This window comes from Gossypium hirsutum, chromosome A02 (assembly GCF_007990345.1).
Source record: "Gossypium hirsutum isolate 1008001.06 chromosome A02, Gossypium_hirsutum_v2.1, whole genome shotgun sequence".
Classification (NCBI taxonomy): Eukaryota; Viridiplantae; Streptophyta; class Magnoliopsida; order Malvales; family Malvaceae; genus Gossypium; species Gossypium hirsutum.
In genome coordinates this window covers 107,477,780-107,502,955 of record NC_053425.1, presented here as the reverse complement: position 1 = coordinate 107,502,955, position 25,176 = coordinate 107,477,780, and the positions used below count along the sequence as shown (strand labels likewise).

Genomic DNA, 25,176 nt, shown 5'->3' with positions numbered 1-25,176 from the left:
TTTTTTCTTTTAACCACTTTCATCATAACGGGCCAAGTTAAAAAATTATTTTAGGAGAATTGAAATTGAATCGTAATTTTGTAAAAATTACAATTTCATCATTTTAATAGTCTGTAGATTTATAATTTTTAAATGATTAAATCAAATTTTTATCATTTTTAAGGGGATCAAAGTGTAATTTTATTTTTACTATTTTAAAATTTTATAACTTTTAAAGGACCTAAATAATTTATTTTTTATTTTAGGGAGTCGGGGCACTGCCAACCTCGCTACTCTCCTTTCATGCATTGCATGAAATCTTTAGAAATAATTATTGTATTATATTTAGTTTGGATTAAGTAAATTTAGGTCAAATCAATCGAATTTTTTTATGTCATATAATTTCATATTTAAGTTATTTTTAATTATTTATTTGAATATTTTTAAATTATTTTAATAGATTCGAGTTATTAACTTTTTACGAATTAATAGAATTTAATTAAATTTTAACTCTCAAATCAATTAAATCAAAATTTCAAACTCCCATGCATAAAGTAAAAATAATAGTTCCAGTTAATGGAAGAAAGCGACACTAATTCTTCTCAGCAAAATCAACTCTCAAATTGTACCCTTTTTATCTAATTTAGAGATGTGCATGGGCCAGGCTGGGTTCGGGCCGGGCCTAAATAATATTTAGGCCTGTTTTCTAGGCTCTGAGTCCGGTTCGGCTTGAAATATGGGTCTAAAAATTTGTCCAAACCCAACCCGAAATAAAATTGTTAAGCCTGAGCCCAACTCGGCCCATATTAAATTTTTTTAGCTTATTTTATTAAATAAAAAAATTTAAAATATAATAAATCAAATACATTTAAAAACATAAAAACAAATATTAAAACAAGAAACAAATAAAAAAATGAGACTAAAACAATTCTTAAAACAATACACAAATTGAAAATATAATAAAAGATGGTTATATTAAAATTAAAAATAAAATATAAATATGATTAAAAATAAAAATATATATATTTAGTATATAATCCGAGTCGGGCCCGGGCCAAAAAAGTTTTACCCTTTTTTATCTAAACAGGCCTCTTTTTTTTGCTTAAACCCATATTTCGGGCTGGGCAGCCCAGCCCATGCACACCTCTAATCTAATTAGATAACTAAAGATTTTTTCGGTTAAAAGTGGTATTTAAACTATGGATTTTATCTATTTCATTTTATCCAAAAAGGGTATGATATGTTATGTTTTTTATTGGTTGATATAATGTTTTCATTGTTTTGGAGTAAAATAAGACAAAATTAACAATTTAAGTACCACTTTTGATTAAAAGAAATTTTAAGTACTTAAGTGAGAAAAATGTATAATTTGAGGGTCAATTTTGCACTTAAAGCACTAATCTATTTTATTTTTCTTCATCTCTTTGGGTAGAAAAAAGAGTTTATATGCGGGATTTATTAGGGAAATATGTCATTTTTTAAAAAGTAATTAGGGATTTGAGTCAATTTTTTTTAAAAAAATAAGAAAATAGACTGATTTTAGGGACGTTGGGTGACACGTGGTAAAAAAAGCGTTGTGCTGGATGCGTTTTCACCACGTGTCACCCATTGTCCCCAAAGCCGATTTTTTAAACATCAAATAAATAATTATTTATTATGATTTTGTCATCAATTGTGAGTTAGTGTCGAGTTAACTTGTAACACCAACTCAATTAATAACATTATTAATACATACAATTAGTGTAGATAGTAAATTGTACATATTAAAAAATGTATAAAAAAATATTAAAATAAAACTTCGGTTGAGTGGTAAATTTAAGGTTTTATTAATTCAATTGGTGCGGGTTTAAATCTTACCTATCCATATTCTTTTAGGTTTTATTAAAATGAAAATACTAAAATACCCTCAATAATATGACTAATTTTAATTACAGAATAATATTTTCGTAATTTCTTAACCGAGTTGGCACTTGATTAACTCATGACACCAACATAGTCAGGGGGTTTTATTAATAGTATAGATATTTAATTGTAGTTTAATTATTTTATTTTTGTTACTAAATTCGGGTTTAGGTTCGGGTTAGTCTCCAATTCAGATTTTTTAAAGTTCAAGTTTTTGACTTTTTGATCAAATTGGATTCAAAACGAGTTTGGACTCAAGCCCATTTTGCCACATCTATTCAAAAGTCAAAACTAACTAAAATTTGAAAAAAAAAACTCAAAAATCTTAAAATTCAAATTAATATAAAATAAAATCAACCCCGACTAGACTTGGTCATGGGTCGGGTTGCCTAGGCTCACCTAAAATTTGAGAGGTTTTGGGCAAAATATTAGTCTCGAAAAACAGACTCGGGCTAAAATAGGCTCATTTAAAATATGGTTTGAAGTCGGGCTTGAACATTTAAGGCCCAAGCTTGACCCGACCCAGCCCAACCAATTTTTAAGTTTATACTACTTTATATTATATTATTTTTATATATTATGTAATTTATAACACATTAAAACAATAAATCTATACTAAATATATCTACTCTACTGTAAACATTAAAATAATGTTAATATGACTATATAAAAAATATAAAAAATAATTAAATATTAAATTAAAATAATATAAATTTTTTTAAAAATAATGTGGCGGGCCTAAAATGAGTTTAAGTTAATCTTTTTGCAAATATGGGTGAATTTAGGTAAAATTTTAAGCCCATATTTCAAGTTGGGCTAGGCTTGAACAAACTTAAAATATGTTAATATCATGCTTAGACACTACCCAAACTCAATCCAGTCTGGCTTATGAACACCTCTAACCCTAACTCTTCCAATTAATAAATCTAGTGTCAATAAAGATAGATGTGCCCATTTACTAAACAATGCCCAAACCCAATATATCATGCAAGCTTTTTCTCCTTTCCATTAAAGGCCTAAACTCAAGCTTTTTGGTTCCTTATTAATGGCCTTCTTGGCATTCAATCCATCTAAAAGCCCAAAGAAGCAATTTTTTGCTAGTTCAAAGTAAAAACCCCGAGCTGACGCCACGTTGTTGACACACGTTACTATATTTTTGCCATCACTCTACGTTGCTTCCCCCACTTCGACGGCGATTTTCAACTTTTTTTTCTTGCCTGTGAAAAAAATGAACTTACTTGGTGTTTTAATGGAAGCTTTAGTTTCTCAATCAATAAACACCATTAAAACAACCCTTATTTGGCTTCTAAGAACAACATGGATAGTTGGAACCCTTCCCATCCTCATAGCTTCACTCCCTTCTCCATGTCTTAATTCATTTCACGCCCTTTTACTAAGCTTTGCTAAAAGGGGTAAGATTATGCCATCTTCATCACACGTAAGAAACCTTTTTTTTTTATCATCTTTTTCGATAAAGTTTCAATCTTTCAAACAATTAATTTATTTTTCAATTCTGTTTTTTTTTTTTTTGGATGTAGAGGTTCACAGTTCCCCAAAGTTTCTTTCTTCACTTTTATTTGCTGGCTGTGATTTGGACAACCACCTTGTTAATGGGTACTTGGTATTTTGCTTACAAAGTTACACCTTTGAGTACTGAGTCATTGAGTTACCTTGCAGCTGCTAATCATTTAACAGGAGGATCACTTGTTTTTTCATTACACAAGTCTCGGTTTAGTTCTGTTGATGACAGGTTCAATGTTTGGAAAGCTGTGTTCTTGTTGTTGTTGATGGAAATCCATGTCTTGAGGCGACTTTATGAGACCTTTCAAGTTTTCAATTATAGCCCTTCAGCTCGGATGCATATTTTTGGATACTTGACTGGTATTTAGTGAGTTGCTTAACACATATTGATATGTTTATGAATTACTATTGGATGGTTTTATTTGATTTTTTTTGTTGATTGAAGCTTGTACTTGTAAAAAAAATCTAGTATCTAGTGAGTTGATGAACATGTTTAAGGATTGCCATTGATGAATTTATTTGATTCTTTCGTTGATTTAAAGCTTGTTAAAATTAGTGTACTTGTAAGAATGTGAAAGCATCTTCGGCTCGAATGAATGTTTTTGGATACTTCTCTCATATCTAGTGAGTTGATGAACACAATTTGATATGTTTATGAATTGCCATTTGATGAATTGATTTGGTTCTGATTGTATTGGCAGTTTCTATACGGCAGCACCATTGTCGCTCTGTACGTTTTGTGTACTCGAGGCTTTTAACTTTGCAGCTGATCAAGTGGCTGAATTTAAAGTTGAGGGCCAAGAAATGGTGTCAGTTACAGATTTTGATTTGTGGGGATATATGAAGCCGTTGACAAGGCTCGGTTGGTGCCAATGGGCCGGTGCTGTTATATTTGCTTGGGGATGGTTCCATCAACTTCGTTGTCATGCAATTCTCGTACGTTTTTCCGCCTGTTTAAATCTTTCGCTAGCTGTATGTATCGTTGTGTGCTGGTTTTCGAGGTTTAAATGAATTGTATGTTAGAGAATCGATATCAATGCTTCATGCATCACCCGGTTATGATGTATGCTTTTGCTTTTTATACAGGGGTCACTTAGAGAACGCGGAGACCGAACCGACGGATACGTGATTCCACATGGAGATTGGTTCGAAGTTGTCTCGAGTCCACACTATTTATCCGAGATGGTGATTCTCTTTAATGCTTTGGTATATGCATTTGTTGCTGATCAAAGTTATGATCATTACTTGTATCTATACAGATATTATATGCCGGTTTATTGGTTGCGAGCGGAGGGACCGACTTTACAATATGGCTACTTCTCGGATTTGTGGTATTTCATACCTCCTTATATCCACTTTCTCGAACTTGGCCGAACACTTTGTAATTGTAACTCGTTTCAGGTGGCTAATCTTGTATTTGCGGCGGCAGAAACTCACCGATGGTACCTCCGGAAGTTCGAGAATTATCCTCGTAATCGGCGGGCCATTCTTCCATTCATTTATTAGTACAGACAAAATGTTTTTAAAGTATATTGTGTACAATTAGGTTGCTGAAATATGTAGAGAGATGCCTATGTTGTTGAACATTATCATTTGAGCTATATTTAAGCTATATTTATTGTAGTACAAACTGGCTTTGAAAATCATCGGTTTAATACACAAATGTACGCAAAATCGTAATTGAAAAAAATTGGGAATATGATTGGAAAATATTTTTTTATGTTGATTATTTTATTTTATATGAAACAAATATTAAAAATCGAAAAATATTTTCCGTTTTTACGAAAGTAAATAGTGAGGCCTTTTAAAAAGATAATGCAATGAAAGCCCATAAAAATTTAGCCCAAACCAGGGCCGAGACTCGTTTAATGGTATCCACTAAGAAAATTTCCCAATTCTCTCTCCTCTGATCGGTGAAAAGAAATTTTGAAGAAAAAAAAATCCATCACCGATCTAAGTTCCCCAAATTCTGTTCAAATCGCCGGCGAAATTTTGATCTGAAAATCTAAAAATGTCGTCCACATTCAGCGGCGATGAAACTGCTCCTTTTTTTGGCTTCCTCGGTGCCGCTGCTGCCCTCGTTTTCTCCTGTAAAAAAAACCCTAAACCTAACACTAAAATTTTCAGTTCTTGACGGGTTTCTATTTTGTTGAACCAATTGGGTTTGTTTTTCAGGTATGGGAGCTGCGTATGGGACGGCTAAGAGCGGTGTTGGTGTGGCGTCGATGGGAGTGATGAGGCCGGAGCTGGTGATGAAATCGATCGTTCCCGTTGTTATGGCTGGCGTTTTGGGTATTTATGGTTTGATTATTGCGGTTATTATCAGTACTGGGATTAACCCAAAGGCTAAATCTTATTACCTTTTCGATGGCTATGCTCATCTTTCCTCTGGCCTTGCTTGTGGTCTTGCTGGTCTCTCCGCCGGCATGGCTATTGGGATCGTCGGCGATGCTGGCGTTAGGTATTGCGATCTAATTGTGCTTGGAATTATTTGTTTTTTAGCTATGTTTTGAATTTAAACTCTTTAGAATTGAAATGTTGTTTGCGGGATTCAAATTCCATTTGCTGTAATAGTAGGACAGAGAATTGAACTTTGAGAATAGTGAAATATGTAATTTGAGAAAGGGGTCATATACCATTTGATACCTGAGTTTAGCTTCAATGTTCAATTTGGTACTTGAGTTTGGCTTCCATGTTTAATTTGGTAGCTGAGTTTTTTTCCCCCCAATTTGGTACCTGAGATTGGCATCAATGTTCAATTTGGTACTTGGATCAAACGCCATCTTGTTCCCAATGAATGTTTTACACGAATGCTCTAGTAAAAAAAAAGACATAGCCACATAGGTACTTACTTGGGAGAAAAAGTTCAGGTACCAAATTTAACATTGAAGCCAAACTTAGGTACTTAACTAGGACAAAAGAAAACTTAAGTATCAGTTTGAAAAAACTTAGGTACCAAATTGAACATTAAAGCTAAATTCAGGTACCAAATTGAACATTGAACCAAACTCTAGTGCCAAATAGTATATTAACTCTTTGAGAAAATTAGTGTTGTATGTTGGGACAAATTTTTTAAAGGGATTTAGTTTTAGGGTTTTGCTACAATTGATGGAAGTACATTTGTATAATAAGTGTGATCATATGCTCATTGACCTAGCTTAGCTGGAAATTGACTTGTTTCACAAAATGTAGTTTAATTCGATTCAACTAAGGTATTTAGAAGTTATAAAGATTTGTGGGTTTCATCCACTTACTACTGATAATCATTGATCTTTCCTCTTGGTTGTTTCCTTGTATATTTATGTGCGTTATCTTTATAGCAATAGGTTTTTGCTTTGTCTTCGGTTTCGAGATTCATTGCGATTGTGAGAACATGCCTTGCTTGATTTAGTTTCTCTACTCATTTATTTGCAGAGCCAATGCCCAACAGCCAAAGCTTTTTGTTGGAATGATTCTTATCCTCATTTTTGCTGAGGCTTTGGCTCTGTACGGACTCATCGTCGGTATCATCCTCTCTTCTCGTGCCGGTCAATCCCGAGCTGAATAGAGTGCAATATTCCAAGACTCGGGATGTTGCTAGTTGGCATTACTTGGTTGTTTTGTATCCGATTCTTGGTGCTAGCATGCAGTATGGAACATTTTTCTTAAAGTTATTTTGTACTCGTTCATTCATTTTCATTTGCTGTTTGTATGATTAGAACATAGATTCGATTCGAAATAAATCGTTTTTTACATTGTTTCTATTCTCTATTTCTGGAATCTAATAGTTCAGTGTACTGTAAAGACCATTATGTTTTGCTATTGGCATTGCAATAATGAAGTTTTACTATCAGCTTCCCCACTTCTCTATTCGTCTTTCTTAATTTGGATATATACTTGCATGCAGTGAAGGTATAATGGAAGTTGCATTTTGACTTCTCTACGGGAAAATTAGTTTCTGAATATCAGAGTAAATTGGTCATTCTTTTAAAAATTTCATCTACTTTTACCGTTAAAAATTGGTTTCCGTATGTCAAAATTAAGTACACGTGACATATCATGTGTAATTATTTAGTTATTTTGTTAGCTATATTAGTTTTTAACAATATAAATTGGGTGAATTTTTTAACAGAATAGATCAGTTAGTTCTTTGATCTAATGTATAATGATTAATTCATTCATTTTTTAAATAAAAAAATAATATAATTTGAATCTTAATATGGAGACTTGCATGGTACTTTTATCCTTGCATGCTCGTTGTGAAGTCATTTAAGGCCATGTATGGATGAGGAAATCAACGACGGAAAACAGAGATGACGTATATGCATATATGTTAATGGTAAGTATATTGAGATCTCAAGTTCGAGTTTCATTTGGATTGAACTAGTTATTCATGTTATAATTGTGATAATTGATTTTATTAGAATTGTTTTTTTAATTATATGGGTTTCCTCAAATGCATCACCTCTCAATGAATATATGAGATGATAGAGAATTAAGGTTTTATTCATTGGGTTTAATTATGGTTTTACTCTCTCTATTATCATAATTTTTTAGATTTAATCCCACTATTTTTTTGGCCAAAATCTAGTTCCTTTACTTTAATTTATTATAGGTTAATAGCAAAGTAATAAATAGTTCTTTTTATAGTTAAAATGTAATTTTATCATCATTTTAATACGGATCAAATAATAATTTTATCGTTTTGAGAGAGCAAATTGTAAATTTATTAAATATTAACTTATTACATTACAAATTTGAAAGAGTTTAAATTTGTCATCATTAGTTGGTGTCGTTAAAACGATGGCGTTGAATCTATTATAAAATAGTTAGTTGAAAACGGATTATTAAATGTTCAAATAACATTAAAAAGAAAATTTTCATCACCACTCTAATAACATTGATTAATAGTGCTATTAATTTTGGTCTACTAATAATATTATAAAACTAAAGGGATTAAATTGTATATAACTAATTAAATCTCAAACTTCAATCTAATAGAGGGACTAAACCACAATTAAACCTAACTTTGGAGATAGGCTTTACACCCATGGCTTTATTTGAAGCTTTTGTCACTTTGTGACTGAATTTTATAGGGAAATTTGTTTACAACTGTATGCAATAAAATGTCAATATCTTTTAGAATTTTCAAAAGGGCCCAATATATCTACCAATCTTTTCAAATCGATAAGTCAATAGTTGTAAAGTTGGGTTTTGGACCAACCTATGGACCCTAGTCCCTAGGGTGCTACTTAAGCAAGTTGGACCATTTGGGCACAGCTTTAATTAATAATGCATTCTAATAAATTGATTGAAAATGTCTAGCCATACAACAAAGCATAATTGTTGATGTAAATAAATTTTTATACTCCATTAGTAAACAAGTTTAAGCTTTAGGTTCGGGTTGGGTTCGGGTCAGGTCGATTATGGTAAATTTTCTTATTCATTTTAGTTTAGGTTAATTTTAAGTTTTTTAACATCAATCTCATTATATGTATTTATCATATCTGTTCTTTTTTATACAATGTTAGAACGATTTATAGTCTCTCCTCAACCCTTAAATAGGAGGATAATGCGCTTCAATACACTCAAACGCACGTCCTCCTATACTAACAACAATGCCATGCCAATCAACCTAAGACTCAATCTGCTGGGTACAAATTATTTTAAATTCCGATTATTAACCTTTTATGACTAAATCAAAAATTTGAATTTCTAAAACAAGTAATGACCACAATCCACCTTTTTCAAATCAATACATCATATAATAATGCATGGCCAACCCCAACACCATGATTCAACAAACAATAAAACCACATTCATGTCTGGTTGTTAATTAGATCAAATTAATAATAATGCATTTTCAAGTACTTTTGCTTGTCTTAATTAGGACAAAGAATTCCTTAGTAAATTAATACAAAGACAATGGGGAAATGATGTAATTTTGTCTGGTTTTATTGAAGTTGAAGAACATGACCTGCAACAAAATTATAATCTTTGAAAATTTCTTATTTGGACATTATTATAATCCAATTTGACCCTAAAAACTGTACCATCCAACAAAACTTTAATATAAAAATGAAAACTATATATTAAAATTATTATAAAGTTTTAAATAAAAAACCCTTTAACGGTCACTGCTTCAGATTTGGATTTCTTTGGTCCATTTCTCAATGTCTTCTTCTTCTCCATTTTTTAAATACCCATATTTTCTTGCTGATTTCGAGAAAAGGGTTAATTCCACAAAAACATCCCAAATATTTCATAAGATTTTTAATTGAGTCTTCAAGTTATTAGTATTGTATGTAAGGATTGAATGTCTGTTCTGACTTCACGTTGAGCATGTCTAAAATATGCAGATTAAATGATAAACCAAATTCCACGAATAATGTATCAAGTATTAATCCGTGGAATTTAGCTTAACATGTTTGATCTAAGTTGTTTATGCGGTAGATATAATTTATAATTTGATTCACGTATTTTAAATATTTGATTTGATATTCAGTACGTAATGTAATAATTAGACCCGCCAAAGGACTTGATTGATATGATAATAATATTTTGATAACTTAATTAAAACGTATCAAACTTAATTTGATACGTTGAAAAGTTTAATCCTCTTAAAATAAAAAAATTTTAAAATTAATAAAAATAAAATTACATTTTAATTTCTTTAAAAATAAAAATTTTAATTTAATCCCTTATAAATTATATTTTTATTATGGTAAAAATTATATTATTTCACTATTACTTCAAAACAGTAAAATCCATTATAAGGAGTTGGTGACTTTGGGCAGTGAGCCATCACCCGCCTGACACTTTTTCACGGTGGGACCATGAAATTTTGGGTTTTTGTCTCCTTCTTCCTCACCTTTTTTTCCTCCATTGAAGTTGAAAACCATGGAAAATCACAGAAAAGATATTAAAATATTTTGAGATGAAAGTACGATATTATATTTTATTTTATTTTATTTACTTAAAAAGTTAGTAAATTAATTTTTTTGTTAAAAATTTTATTTATTTCTATTAATAAAAATTAATATTATTGATACAATAATAAGATAAATACATATTTCATGTCACGTATATTTCTTTTTAACATATAAAATTAAATTTTAACAATAAAAAATAAATAAGCTGTTCAAGAAAAGGATTAATTTACCCTATGATTTAATGCATAGTGAGTAATTTTATCCATATTTTCAGTAAAAAGAGAAGAAAACTTCATTTCCAAACCAACATTTGACACAAATTGCCAACTAAATTAATGGTGAAAGTACCTTCCAAGTCCTTCTATTATAAAGATCAAATTAAATTAGTCCAATTACTATTAAATAAATCCAATTATTAAAATATAACACAAATATTATTATTTATAAAAAACTTTTAAAATATTACTCTATTAAATAATAAACATTATTTTTTTGAATCGTAAATGTTGACTTCCATATTATCGAAATTAAATTATTAATTTTTTAAAATTTTAATATCATTATAGATTATTATCATATATGATCTTTTAATATAATGCCTAAAATTATTCATAGATCTTCCCCAATCCTTAAATAGGATGATAATGTATTTCAACGCACTCGAACTCATATCTTCCTGTACTGACAACAGTATCGATACCAATCGAGTTAAAGACTTAATCGAATAAAGTATTTAAAATATAATGGTAAAACACAAGAATTCCACGTGGCATCACGAGAGTACTAAACTATTTTTTTAAATTAAAAGATGTAATCAATTTGGTTTTACCCTAAAATCCAATACACCATTATTATTATTATTATTATTATTATTATTTTTTAAATTTGGTTTTGACAGGGTGTAAGTCTCCGGGCTTACGATATTAACGGCTATATTATTACATAGTGCCACGCGTTTGGCGCCAAACATCCATGTGGGTCCCAACGGCTGTTGTCTGCTGTCAGACATATTGATTTTTCAACTGAGCTTTTTGTCCAATTCCGTTGACTACTTAAAAGTTTGAACCCTTTTTTGGTTTATTTTTGTTTTTAATCCCTCTACTATACCAATATTTAAAATTTAAGCTCTCTTTTTTTAATTTGATATAATTTGATCAAATTGTTAACACTATTAATTATTTTCCATTCTTATTAAATTATTGATGTGAATAAAAAAAATTTTACACTAGCAGTCACTCAAGTAATAGTAATTTTATTTTTTTATCATTCAACTATTAAAAATTACAAAATAACCACCCATCCCACATGTGCTTAGTCCCTCTTAATTGAGAGATAGAATAATAGTTCTAGTCCTTTCAAACTTTTAAAACTTTATTTTGGCCCCAATTTCATATTCCTAGCTCCGCCTACTCATATGTAAGTTTTAATCTGATGGGTCAATTTTAGTTCCAATCATTCCAATTCTTAATTTGTTTATGCTTTATATTGATTTGATTCAGCTTTATAATTGTTCCCGAGTATTTGACCAAAAAAGTATAAGACTGAATCTTAAACTTTAATATAATAGAAGGACCAAAACAAGAATTTAACCTTTTTGAAACTTCACTTTCCTTTTAAGGGCGGCAAAGCATCAATTGAAAAGGAGTAAATTGACAAAAGTTGTAAACATAAAGTAACAAAATGATGAAACCGAAATAAAATATTAAAAATTAAGTCCAAAAATTAATAATAATAACAATAATTCACCCTACTGTTAATATTTTCTCTGAAACTAAAAAAATTGGTTAAAAAATTTTCATGACACAGAAAAAAAAAGTAACAAAAAAAAACAAATTCATATTGGTTTCGGGTTTATGCCGGTGAATGTTGAGAAGTGGGATCAGCTGATGAAGGAATATCAGCTCCTACACGACAACCTTCAAGCATGAACACGATATCCGCCATTGTTGGTCGATCAAGAGGATCTGGTGCCGTACAAAGTAACCCGACTTTAATCCCTAATAGAAACTCTTCCCATTCTGATGATTCAGGGTCAAGTTCAAGTAACCCTGGTTCTAAAAGTTCAACAATTTGACCCCTTTGAAGTTGTTTTTTCACCCATTTTACGATATCTTCGTCTTCGGAGAACGTCACCGGTCTTTTTCCAGTGAGTAGTTCGAGCAACACGATGCCGAAGCTGTATACGTCTGATTCTTTGGTGGTTTCGCCGGTTAGAACAGCTTCAGGGGATACGTAACCCAACGTTCCGACGGGTGCGGAAGTGGAAGCTTCGGGTGCTGCGGGTGTTGTGAGCCTATCAAGGCCGAAATCGGATAAGTGAGCTTCGAAATCGGCATCGAACAACACGTTTTGAGGCTTGGTGTCTCCATGAACCATGTTGGAAGCGTGTAAGAAAGCTAGACCGCGTGCAATGCCGAGAGCGATTAGGTGACGCATTGGCCAGTTAAGGACGTGACCGTCTTGGTGCGATGCTTCTTGGAGGAGTGTTGCGAGGTTGCCGTTTGGCATGTAGTCGTATACAAGGAGTCTTAAATCGGGTGGTCCTGCATAGTAACCGCGGAGGACGGTTAAGTTTCGGTGTTTGACTTTTCCTAAAAATTCTGCTTCTTTACGGAACATGTTTTCGTCGAGTGATCCGTCTGGTAAGCGGCGAATAGAGAGTACCATTCCGTCGTTGTAACAAGCTTTGAAGACTAACCCATATCGGCTTCTACTAAGTACATTCTCCTCGGCAAATTGCCTTGTTGCTTCGATTGTTTCAGCGAGTGTGATCTTGTTATTGAACATAACAAGCTTCAGCCCTACACTGTCGGTGCTGCTCCGACCACCGCTTGCTCCGGAACTAGCCCTAGCTGGACTTGGTTTCTTCTCCCCGGCAGCTTCCTTGAGCTTCTTCCGCCATCTCAAAAGACTAAAAACGTAAAAGCAACAACACAATGACACAAGACTTGCAGCGCAAGATACCGCTACAATCAAAAGAATCAATCTTTTCCTTCTGTTCTTCTCGGCTACATCCTCGCATTTCCGATGCAATGGTTTTCCGCATAACTCTTGATTACCTGCAAACGTCGATGGATTGTTAAATCTAGAACCGAGACTAACCGGAATTTCCCCAGTTAGGTCATTACTCGAGACATTGAAGTAGACCAACGCGGGTATAAGACTGAGATTAGCCGGAATGTTTCCACTCAAGCTATTATAAGAAAGATCCAGCATTGTAAGATTCGATAACTCAGATAATGAATCCGGTATGCTCCCAGAAAGCCTATTACCATCGAGTAACAAACTGGTCAACAATGAGCACTTGGAGATTTCCTCCGGGATTTCTCCAGTTAAGTTGTTACCACCCAAATCGAGCACATTAAGCCTCAAAAGGCCAGACAGATCGGCAGGAATGTGACCTGTCAAAGAATTCGATCCAAGCTCAAGAACTTCAAGCTCAGTGCAGTTCCCAAGCTCGGGAGGGATCATCCCGGTTATGCGATTATTAGACAATGAAAGCACAGCTAACGAATGCAGAAAGCTGAAAGTTTCCGGGATATGGCCGGAAAATAAATTTGAACTTAGATTCACGTATCGCAAACTCATCAAACTACTAAGCCCTTCGGGAACGTCGCCAGATAACATATTCTCTTGTAATGCAATGACTTGTAGATTAGGTAAACCCGAAAGCTCGAATGGCAGTTCACCCGAAAGATTCTGCTTGCTTAAATCGAGTGTAGTTAGCTTGAGCAATGCACCTAAACTCGCCGGTATCTTCCCTGAAAACCCGTTATTGCTTAGATTCAATACAACAACCTGACTCAAGTTCCCAATACTCGCGGGAATCTCACCGGAAAACTTGTTACCACTCAAGTCCAATGTACTCAAATTGCTCAACCCCATTATTTCCTCCAGGAAGGTTCCATTCAAGTTATTATGTCCCAAATTCAGGGTTTCTAGCTGGGTAAGGTTCCGAACACTACTCGGAATGGAACCCGAAAACAGATTTCCCCCCAGAGATAGAACCTTCAAACCGGTCATATCGCTCAAAAAGCCCGGGATTTCGCCGGAGAATCGGTTTCCTTCGAGATCAAGAACATGTAATGAACTACATTGCTTGATCTCAATAGGAACCATCCCATAGAATGAATTATTAGCCATTTTCAGCTGTTGCAACTTGGACAAATTCCCGATTTGAACCGTAACTTCACCGGAAAACGAATTCCCGGAAACATCCAACATCGTTAACGTCGTTATTTCAGTTAACCATATCGGAAAACCTCCACCAATCTGGTTCCTTGAAAGATCCAAAACATGTAAAACACTGTGACATTGTTCAAGGCCAACAACATTGTTGAACAAATTAAACCCCAATTGAACAATCCGAATCGAAGGTGGCCGAACGGTTACATTACAGAACAAAGAAACCGGCACCGTTCCGGTGAGATTATTCCGAGAAACTGAAACAACTTGAAGATAAGGTAAGTTACCAATGGCAGCTGGTATAACCCCCCTAAGCTTATTAGCTTCAGCACTAAAATGAACAAGTGAAAAACAATTGGCTAATGCTGAAGGCAAAGTTCCTTCTAATAAATTATAATCAAGCCATAGATATTGAAGTTGTTGAAGCTCACCAAAACTCGCCGGAATCTCGCCGGAAAACTGATTATACGACAGATTAATAAGTTGAAGCTGAGATAAATTACCAATGCTTTTAGGAATAGAACCGGAAAACAAGTTCGAAGAAAGATCAAGATACTTAATATTCCGTGGAAGATCACATGAGATTTCGCCGGAAAATTGGTTTTGAGCTAAGTTTAAGGTAGTCAAATCGGTGAGGTTACTTATCTCCGACGGGAACCCCCCGGAGAGTGAGTTGTACTGCAAGAAAACTGCGCGTAGGAACCTGCATTGAGAGAGGGTGGACGGTATGGTACCGTTGAACGAGTTGGAACGGAGACTGAGCTTGGTGAGGAACTTAAGGTCGGAGAGACGGTTACTGAGTCGACCACCAAGTTGCAGGTGAGGTAAACGGAGCTCGGTAACTCGGTTTTTAGTACATGCAACACCACGCCAGTCACATGGAGCTGATGGTGTTGATGGATCCCATCCATTTAAAGCTCCAAATGGGTCATGAAGATTAAGCTTGAAAGACATTAATGCTTGAATCTCAGCTTGGTGTTGAGCTTGTAACATTAACAATGGCGACCATAGAACCAAGAAAATCCAAAAAATCAAACTTTTAGCCATCAATTTAGCATTTAGCAAATGAAAAAAGATTGGGTTTTGGGGAAAAACAAAGAAAGGTCAAATCTTTTTAAGGATTAAAAGATTAAAGGGCGTGAAAATGTATGAACAAAACAAAGAAAGGAGCGTCTGCCATAGCAGAGAACTGAGAGAGGCTTTTACTGGTTAACAATGGGGGTAAGGTGGTGGGTGGGCTTTGTTTTTCCTTGAGAAACGCCTTGAATAAGCACTTTATTTGAAGCAAAAAACAAGTAGTGGGGTTTTGGAAAAGGGTTGGGCTGGTTTCTTTTAGGGTATAATATACCATTTAGTCCCTAAATTTAGTAGCTTTTCTTAACTTAGTCCTTGAACTTTTTTTGTCCACATGATACTACGATAGTATGCAAGTTCATCACCTAAAAAATTAGGTGATGACGTGAAACTGAGACATGGAAAAGCTATTAAATTGCAAGACTAATATCAATAAAAAGGGCAAATTGTATTAAATGTCACTATATTATTAATAAATTTATATTTTACTCATTCAATTTCAAAAAGTTACAAAAATAATTACTGAATTATTTGAAAGTTTTTATTTAAGTTATCGTTGTTATATAGCCTTTTCTGTTCGCATCGTATGCACTAATCAAAGCTCTTCTTCCCTTTCTTTTCTAAAATTCAATTTTTTTTATGAAATAACTTTGAATGTCACGAATGTACAAACCAAAATCCAAATAGCTTTGTTCTCTGATCGACCATATCAACTTGGATCTAAAGTATGTTCTTCTACTTGTCAATGGGTGCTAATCTTCTGTATCGATTGTCAAATCGTCACTTAAAGCTCGCTAGTTAGACTTTAAAAAAGAAAAAAAGCTTAATCACAATAACTTAAATAAAAACTTTCAAATAGTTTGGTGATCATATTGCAACCTTTTAAAGTTAAAAAACTAAAACGTGAACTTACTAATAATTTAATGACCCTGAACTCGATTTACCCTATAAAAAATTCAAAGATAGGAAATGGGGAGAATGATTGAGTTTATGTGATGGGGGGATCTTAACTTTGCTTTGTTGTAGTCTTTCATTTGTTTTTCTCTTTTTACTCTGTTTTTGTTTTAAGTATTTTTAATGTCTTTTTCACTTTCGGCTCCTCAAAGATTCTTAAACCCACCATTTGGGGAAGCTTGGTTGAATCGAGTAGGAAGATTCATCTTCATCTTCCTACTCATGTCCAACAAATACTTCAGATTCTATCTCGGGTTAATATCGACATACATTCTTAAACTATAGTCTCGATTTTAAATTGATTCCTGAATTTCAACATGTTCGTATTGAGCCCTCCAAGTATCAATATCCTATCAATCATGTACTTCCTTTAGCCTAACTATTTAGCTCAAGCATTAAATATCAGGTCAAATATGAAATGGGGCGTAATTAAAACATATATATCGTATTGTAAACACATATGTACCCACCAAGCCTATTAAAAATGGTGAAACTGCATTTAACTCTCGCAAAAATATACATGCTAATTCCGACATTCCTAGAAAAATTTTCTGGCTACACTTCAAGCTCAAATTGGATTTTACAAAAGGATTTAATTGATACAATACTAATACTTTGAGGATTTAATTAAAACATTCTAAAATTCAAAGACCAATTCCGAATAAGATAGTTTGTGGGCTTTTAATGTAATTATCCCTTATTTAATTTTTGGATTGAAAAGAGATGCCTTTGAAGTCTTTTTTTACCCTTTCAAAGTCAAATTATCCCTTCTTCTTTTTTTCTTCTTATTTGACATTTTGTTGCTATCTTTTTTATTCAAATTTTTATGATTTGGATTTCACTTTTCAAACTTTAAGGTTTTCTTTTTTTTTTCTCTTTTTTCCACCATTTGATTCAAAAAGGTCCAGATGTTACAAAAAAGAAAAGGGTAAATTTCAAAAATAGTCACTTTTGTTTGCCTCGAATTACATTTTAATCACTTATGTTTAAAATGTTACGTTTTAGTCACTTACATTATTGTTTTATTACGAAATGGTCACTTTACCATTAAACTCCGTTACCTGCCTAAAGGTAGTACTATGTGGCAATCCAAATGGATTTTAAATGCCAACTTAGATGCCCTACATGGCAGTTCAAATTAAATTTATTTAATTAAAAACCTATTTTCATCCGGCAACTGGACATCCAAGTTGGCATTTGAAACCCATTTGGACTGCCACATAAGACTGTCGTTAGGGAGGTAACAGGATTTAACAATAGAGTGACTACTTCGTAACAAAAAAATAACGTAAGTGACTAAAACATTACATTTCAAACATAAATGACTAAAATGTAATCTGAGGCAAATAAAAATGACTATTTTTATAATTTACCCTAAAAAATTGCATATTTAGTAAGGGGGGATGAATATGAATATTTGTCACACATTCTTTTCAATTGGATTTATGATAAATTTGGCTTAAAAAGTACCCAAAGTGTCCAAATTATATGTAATTGAGAATAAAAAAAAAAGGATGAAAAAAGCAAATAAGCCCACCACACAAAAGGCTAGTCAATAATGTGGGTCACAATCATTGGTAGTCCCTACACTAATTCAATCATGCAATGGACCCATTGATTGAAAAAGAAAGAAGAATTGAAATAATCCATTTTTTAAAAGGGTAAATTGCACCTAAGGTCACTAAATTATTAATAAATTTATATTTTAATCATTATAACTTTAAAAAATTATTAAATAATAAATTTAAGCACAAAGATTGAAATCATAATTTGACTTTTTTTTTTCTTTTTTATTAAATGTGCTATGCTCATTAGGTGCAATAAGTGGTTTTTTATGAGTTTATAACTATATAAGCTTAGCTCCAACCTCAAATTTTGACTAAGCTCGTCTATATTTATAAAAAGATAACCCGAACTATTTTAGGTTCGCACATAATATTTTTTTTATTCTTTTCAAATTTTATATTACTTTAATGTATATTTTATATTAAAATTTTAAACATAGACAATTCAACATAATTTTTTAAAAATTAAATTGCAGTATTATATAAAATTTTAATTTTATAGTATATAAATTATAAAATTTATAATACAAGTAAAAAACGAGTCGCACCAAACTCAGGCCTTAAATGATGGAACCCAAGATTGATTAATATTTTAAATGAGTCTAATTTTTTATGTAAGTCTATTTTTCAAGTTTAATATTTTTGTCCAAACCTTTTTATATTTCAATTACATATTAGTAGTCACTTAATTATTAGTTTTTTTTATTATTTAATTATGAAAAGTTACAAAATGATCATTCAATTGTTAATAAATTTATTTTTCAGTCACCTAACTATTCGATTTTGTCTTTTATGGTCACCAACGAACTACAGGTGGCAATTTTTGAAATTGACATAATAACAAATTAACCCTTAATATTTATACATTGTGTCAATTTAGTATTGATTCTAAAAATCTAACCCTCAACATTTACACATTGTGTAATTTAGTGTTTTTCTTTTTTTTTTGTAATTTTGGGTGTTTCTATTTTTTGTATATTTTCAATAAAATTTAGTTGATAAATTTAATTTTTGAGCTTTTTAGGTGAAACGGTCACAAAGAAAACCAAATTTGCAATATATATATACACACAATGCATAAATGTTGAATTTTTTTTTTAGAATCAAGACTAATTTGACATAATTTATAATTGTTGATGGTTAAATTGCTGTTACAACAATTTTAAAAGTTGTCACCATTAGCCAGTTGATGACCAAAAAAGACAAAATAGAATAGTTAGGTGATTATTTTGTAATTTTTCATAGTTGGGTGACTATTGAAATATTTTATCCTAAAAAAAGACATCGGTCGTGCAGGTGAATACAACAATTACCTTGAACCAGGTATAAATACTCGACTATTTTTAACCATCTGGTTTCCTTGTTAAAGATCAAAGCCTCCTAATATGATGAAAATTTTGTCTTTTGACTTTGGCGAGAGATCAAATAGATTTATAGAGTGATTTCGATGAAAATTCAAGCGTATCCAAATGTTTAAAGAAGCTGAAACTTCATAAAATCGAGATCATTTTACTATGTGCCTAAGAAGTATGAGTGAAGCCAAAAGAAATAATCGGTGGAGCTTAAATTAAATTATAATTTTTTATAAGAGTCGAAATATAATTTTATTATTCTAAATTACCATTTTAGACCCTTGTATATCTCCTTCTAATACCACCCTGTTAACGAAGTCTACACCTATAACTTAGAAAAGAGACCTTGGACGGCCTACAAACAAAAGCCACGACAAAGCCCATTTGTGGGCATATTTTTGGTCTATTGAATTTGACATGCTTTGGTATTGATTAAGCTTTACTCTCAAGCTGTTTTCCTGCTGCTGACAGGGAAAACCCAATGTTTATATAATCACTATATAATCACTATCTTTAAAGACCACCCGCTGTGATTCCATCATGCATTCATTATTATGTGAAGAGAGATAATTACTCACTTTATCCTTTATTTACATAGTTGAGGTTGAATTTCCACCTACGAGACTGAAACATATTTTATGATCAACGAATTATTTCTTTGACGACTAGCCGCGGAAATTTAAGGTTTAGCAACCATGTGATTCCATCATGCATGCATTACGCAGAGAGAGATAATTACTCACTTTATCCTTTATTCACGTGATTGAGGATTCAATCTTCACCTATAAGATTGAAACATATTTTATGATCAACGAATTACTTCTTTAAATACCACCCATGAAAATTTAAAATTTAATAATCACGTGATTCCATCATGTATGCATTATGTAGAGAGATGCTTGAAAATGATTCAAAGAAGGGTACTTCAAGTGTCAAACATATGGTAATGTTGTCATGTTGTGAAAACTGGGAAACATCATAGAAATTTCTCAGTTTTTTTTTTGAATTTTGCACTTTGTGTCATTTAGGATACCACCAAAGCCTAAATGGGCTCTGTTTTCCTTTTTTGGGCCAACAAATGGACCAATAATTCAACCTAGATTTGACTCTCATCTTAAATACTTGTTATATTCTAAGTTGTAAATCCATCTTTACCATTAGCAAAAAGTTTGGTATTAAAGCTATCTATGGGTCAGATCGGATCTACGTATAATATTAATGTATTTTATATTTGTCTAAGTCTGATTTGAAATATGAGCTTAAATTTTTCTCCAAATCTATTTTAAATCCACTTATATTATTTTTAAAAAAATATTTATATTATATTATTTTAATATATAATAATTTTATACATTTTCTATTTATTGAAAAATTTTATATAGTACAAATTTAATTTTTTTAATGTGTTCTGAATTACATAATATATATAGAGTAGTATTATATAAACTTAAAAACGGGCTTAGGCTTGGGCCTTGAATGTTCAAGCCTGAGCCTGACCTATATTTTAAACGGGTCTAATTTTTTTTGTCCAAACTCATTTTCGGACCTAATAATTTTACCCGAACCCTCTCAAATTTCAGATAAATCTTCAAATCTATATGGATAACCAGTATTTGGTACTCTATCTAACAGGTATTGTCTACAGCTTTGCTTATTGTTTTAACTTTGATTTCAACCTCTCATGAGCAGTGCCAAAAACGCGTTATAAAGCAGTATTGTGTAGCACCAAAACTGATGGAATGGCAACATGGAGGAAGAAGGTCTAATGTCTAAATCAAAGCTAATGCATCCATAAAATTTTTGGAAATTCTCATTATACCCTTTAAAATTTTTGAAAATTTTAATTAAATTCGTCATTGTTAATTCTTAAAAGTGATTATATAAATTAATTGAACTAAATCCGAATTCCGATTCTTATGGATAGGTAATTTAAAAGACACGATTCCTTAAAAATAAAGAGTAACAAGACAATTCCTTTGATATCTATATATCAAGGGAGCAAAGAGAATTTGCTAGGAAAGTTCCTCACAATCGCTTGAATTTGAATTCAAGAAAATGAATTGTGCTTTATAAATAGACTTCTCAAGCCACTAATCTTACTCACATACAAAGTGTTTAAACAAGTGAGGAAAACAAGAATCAAACATGATGGAGATCGAGGAAGTGAACAACTACGAATCATTGCCGCTTCTCTCGTTGAACCACGTCTCATTATTGTGTCGATCGGTCTGGGATTCAATGCGATTCTACAAGAAAGTATTAGGTTTCGTTCCGATCAAACGCCCCTCTTCTTTCAAGTTCAATTTCAATGGTGCTTGGTAAGTTTTTACACCTTCAAACATTACACTAAATGAAACAATATGTTAAATTGTTAAATGAATTGCCTCTCCTATATGTCATTGTCATGTAGGTTGTACAATTACGGTATCGGTATACACTTAATCGAGAATCCATTGATAGACGATTTCGATACTATCATTGAGCCGAGGCCGATTAATCCCAAAGACAATCACATATCTTTTCAATGTAGAGATGTTGAGATTGTGAAAGGGAGACTTGAAGATATGGGGATGAAATATGTAACGGCAGTAGTTGAAGATGAAGGTAACACAGTTGATCAAGTGTTCTTTCATGACCCCGACGGGTACATGATCGAACTTTGTAACTGTGAGAACATTCCGATACTTCCGTTGTCGGCTTGCTTGTTCAAACCGAGGATGAGTAGTTTCAGCAGGGCGGTTTTCGGGCCAGCAAAATGCGGGCTTGTAGAAAATGCGATGATGGAGAGCTTGAGCATGGATATGTTGGACATTTCATTTTGAAATTGCACAAAAATTACACAAGAATCACTCTGTTCTGTTTGGTTTTGATGAAAAAAATTGTATTGGTTATGGTATTTTTCAATAAGGTTGTGAACCCAATGTAACATATATATATATGTATGTATACATATATATATATATAGATGAGGCTTGTGAATGTATTAAAAATTGGAAATATGGCCTCTTATAAATGGATCAAAAGAATGAAAGAAATGATCTGTAGAGAAAGTGAGTGCCATTGTTATTTGTGAAATGTCATTGTTGCAGAAGCTGTTGTATATTTTGGGTTAAATTTTGTCATAAGTCCCTATACTTTTCAAAAAATATTAATTTAATCTTCATACTTTTAATTTTAAGAATTTTATCTTTCTATTTTTCATGGAACACTTTCTTTAACACTTTTTCATTCCATGAAGATAGGAACGATAATGGCGCGAGAAAGGACGGATACGGCGGATCATGTAAAGGTATTCATGGAATGGATTTAAACATAGATATTAATACACCTTATGTTTACTCGAACCCGATCTAATCTAAAATATAAGCATAAATTCTACCCAAGCTAACCTATATTTATAAATGGATAACTTAAGCTAACCTATAATTTTAAACTCGACTAATCAAGAGTTAGAAATTTAATTCATTGAAATTGTTAGAAAGCTGTCTTATCTCACTAACATAATATTTTTCATTAGCCCCACCTTATGTCATAAACAATGATATAATATAACTATATGATAGATACAATGTATGATTGAACTTGCCATTCATTGGCCTGTATCCATTTGTTCTTCTCATATGTGCTTGCTTCTTCAAACAAGTAAAGGTTTTTTTTAATAATTTTTTAAAATTTTTTTTGATAATTTCATTATGAGTTCTGATCATATCTGTTTTTTTATTGACACAATACCTAGAACTAAACTACCCATAGTTTTTCGTTAACCTATAAATAGGAGGGTAATGTATTTCAGCGTATTTAGACCCAAATTCTCTTACATTAACATCAATACCGATATTAATCGAGTTAAGACTCAATCAGTTAAATTTTAATAACTTTAAATTGGGTTTTTTTTTTACTAATATGTCTAAATCATTCCACTAAACTCTTTACTTATCAATTGATTTTAGGAAAAGATTAGACAAGTTGGTAAAATAAATAATTTATCTCAATTGCTCAGACATTTAATATTAAAATAATGAGAATTATTGGTGTTTTATAAATAATGGTTGTTGCCACATGCACACTTTTCATTGCTTGTTAAACCTTATCCCATCATAGCTAATCAATCATAGCAAGTGCTAAGGAGATTATACATTATTATCGGATTAATATAGCATTCGATACTTGAATTTGGTTTCAATATTCAATTTGATATTTAAAGTTCTTTTTTCAATTCAGTACCTAAATTTAGTAAACTAAACGACATCTTGTGGCTTAATAAATGTCAAATTGAAAAATCTCAGGTACCAAAATCAACATCAAAGTAAAACTTATATACAAAATTGAACATTCAAACTAAACTCTAATTCAACGTAATTATCAGGCTGTAACCGATTGTTTTCCCTCTTTTATCATAAGGAAGGGACAACATAATCAATTATGAAAAGAAAATGAAATATTGTTCTCTTTTTCCTCTCATCTCCCTTGGACTGTTCTCTCTTCTTCTTCCACTAAATTCTCTTAAGATTTTAGTTCGTTACACAGAGTACAAAGATAAACCCTAAATCACCAAAAGATAACAAATTAGAATATTGGGAACTATTTTTTTTTACATGTAGAAAAAAAGTGCTTTAAATCACAAGAGTGTGGAACAAACTAGGTACAAATTGAAGGGGTCAAATTATAATTTTGGTTCCTCTATTATGTTTAAATTTGATATTACGGAACATAGTTAATACCTTTTTTCAACTCATTCTCTTTGAATGAACTTTTTTGGGTCGGAAGTTACATAATTTTGATTAACTAATAATGTTATAAAAGTAAAGGGTCGTATTAAAAAATAAGAAAAAAAGTTAAAGTTTTAATACAATAAAAGGACCAAAACTATAATTTCATGAATTAAAAAGGGTGTTTGTGAGTGAGAGAGAAGATGCCTTGCGTGTGGCAAGGCTTATAGCAAAAAGAAAAAAGAAACTAAAGTCTAAACTAGATAAGCAAAGGAAAAAAAATTTGGGGTCCATGGCATATATGTGAATGGTAGGTAATAATGTTTTAAAAATCGGATTAGTGATTGAATCAGTAAAATTATAAATTTATTTTTTCGTTTTTTTCTTAAGATCAGTAGGGGAAAACTTATCAATTCTTTATTTTAGTTTTTCGTTTTTAAACAATTTTAAATATTTTTTAAAAAAATATATTCAATCTTTTGTGCGGACCGATATCTTAATTAATTTAACTCGATTTTAATAAGTAGAAAAAGATTTAAAGGAGAGAGGGGTTTTCAACCCCACGAGGCCTAAAAAACCAGTAGTACTCACTTTAAAAAAAAAACTAGTGGTGTCCATCGAGTGAGCAAAAATACCAAATTGAATACAACCAAAAGTTGACAAAAATAAAAATCCTTTCTTTTTTTTGGATAATTCATCTTAAGGTCATTAAAGTATTAGTAAATTTACATTTTGATCATTCAAATTTAAAAAATTATAAAATGACTATTAAATTGGATTGTTAAAATTGATGTTGTATGACTTTTTTCTATTTTCACTATTTGCACTAGTCAAAAGCTTTTCTTCTTGTTCTTTTTCACGGTATAGTTTCTTTTCTATGAAATAGCTTTAAATATAATAAATATGCAAATCAAAATCCAAACAGCTTTAATCTCCAATTTTCAACATTGACCTTTAGATCAATTTAGATCTAAACTATATTTTTCTGCTAACCGATGTGTATTTATTTACCATATCATTCGTT

The 25,176-nt window shown here is 31.8% G+C and overlaps 4 protein-coding genes across 4 annotated transcripts; 3 read left to right on the top strand and 1 right to left on the bottom strand.

The window, feature by feature from the left end:
• Positions 1–3,035: 3,035 nt before the first annotated feature.
• LOC107936539 (polyprenol reductase 2) lies at positions 3,036–5,028 on the top strand. The gene is made up of 6 exons (XM_016869287.2): positions 3,036–3,319; positions 3,420–3,769; positions 4,104–4,338; positions 4,489–4,587; positions 4,662–4,733; positions 4,804–5,028. Exons 1-6 carry the CDS (start codon positions 3,110–3,112, stop codon positions 4,906–4,908), a joined length of 1,071 nt encoding a protein of 356 aa, XP_016724776.1. The 5' UTR covers positions 3,036–3,109; the 3' UTR covers positions 4,909–5,028.
• A 198-nt stretch (positions 5,029–5,226) lies between these two features.
• LOC107936576 (V-type proton ATPase 16 kDa proteolipid subunit) lies at positions 5,227–7,243 on the top strand. The gene is made up of 3 exons (XM_016869334.2): positions 5,227–5,492; positions 5,578–5,863; positions 6,817–7,243. The coding sequence occupies exons 1-3, from the start codon at positions 5,414–5,416 to the stop codon at positions 6,947–6,949; spliced, it is 498 nt and encodes a 165-aa protein (XP_016724823.1). The 5' UTR covers positions 5,227–5,413; the 3' UTR covers positions 6,950–7,243.
• A 4,756-nt stretch (positions 7,244–11,999) lies between these two features.
• LOC107936573 (probable LRR receptor-like serine/threonine-protein kinase At4g36180) lies at positions 12,000–15,755 on the bottom strand. Its single transcript, XM_016869329.2, has one exon. The coding sequence runs from the start codon at positions 15,543–15,545 to the stop codon at positions 12,165–12,167; it is 3,381 nt and encodes a 1,126-aa protein (XP_016724818.2). The 5' UTR covers positions 15,546–15,755; the 3' UTR covers positions 12,000–12,164.
• A 5,709-nt stretch (positions 15,756–21,464) lies between these two features.
• Positions 21,465–22,543, top strand: LOC107936530 (uncharacterized). Its single transcript, XM_016869279.2, has 2 exons — positions 21,465–21,761; positions 21,854–22,543. Exons 1-2 carry the CDS (start codon positions 21,589–21,591, stop codon positions 22,263–22,265), a joined length of 585 nt encoding a protein of 194 aa, XP_016724768.1. The 5' UTR covers positions 21,465–21,588; the 3' UTR covers positions 22,266–22,543.
• Positions 22,544–25,176: the final 2,633 nt, after the last annotated feature.

Coding starts and splice junctions, on each gene's coding strand:
- LOC107936539 (XM_016869287.2), top strand. CDS start 3,110: ATGAACTTACTTGGTGTTTTAATGGAAGCTTTAGTTTCTCAATCAATA. Junction 3,320..3,419: donor TTATGCCATCTTCATCACAC/GTAAGAAACCTT, acceptor TTTTGGATGTAG/AGGTTCACAGTTCCCCAAAG. Junction 3,770..4,103: donor GGATACTTGACTGGTATTTA/GTGAGTTGCTTA, acceptor TTGTATTGGCAG/TTTCTATACGGCAGCACCAT.
- LOC107936576 (XM_016869334.2), top strand. CDS start 5,414: ATGTCGTCCACATTCAGCGGCGATGAAACTGCTCCTTTTTTTGGCTTC. Junction 5,493..5,577: donor TGCTGCCCTCGTTTTCTCCT/GTAAAAAAAACC, acceptor TTTGTTTTTCAG/GTATGGGAGCTGCGTATGGG. Junction 5,864..6,816: donor GTCGGCGATGCTGGCGTTAG/GTATTGCGATCT, acceptor ATTTATTTGCAG/AGCCAATGCCCAACAGCCAA.
- LOC107936573 (XM_016869329.2), bottom strand. CDS start 15,545: ATGGCTAAAAGTTTGATTTTTTGGATTTTCTTGGTTCTATGGTCGCCA.
- LOC107936530 (XM_016869279.2), top strand. CDS start 21,589: ATGATGGAGATCGAGGAAGTGAACAACTACGAATCATTGCCGCTTCTC. Junction 21,762..21,853: donor TTCAATTTCAATGGTGCTTG/GTAAGTTTTTAC, acceptor ATTGTCATGTAG/GTTGTACAATTACGGTATCG.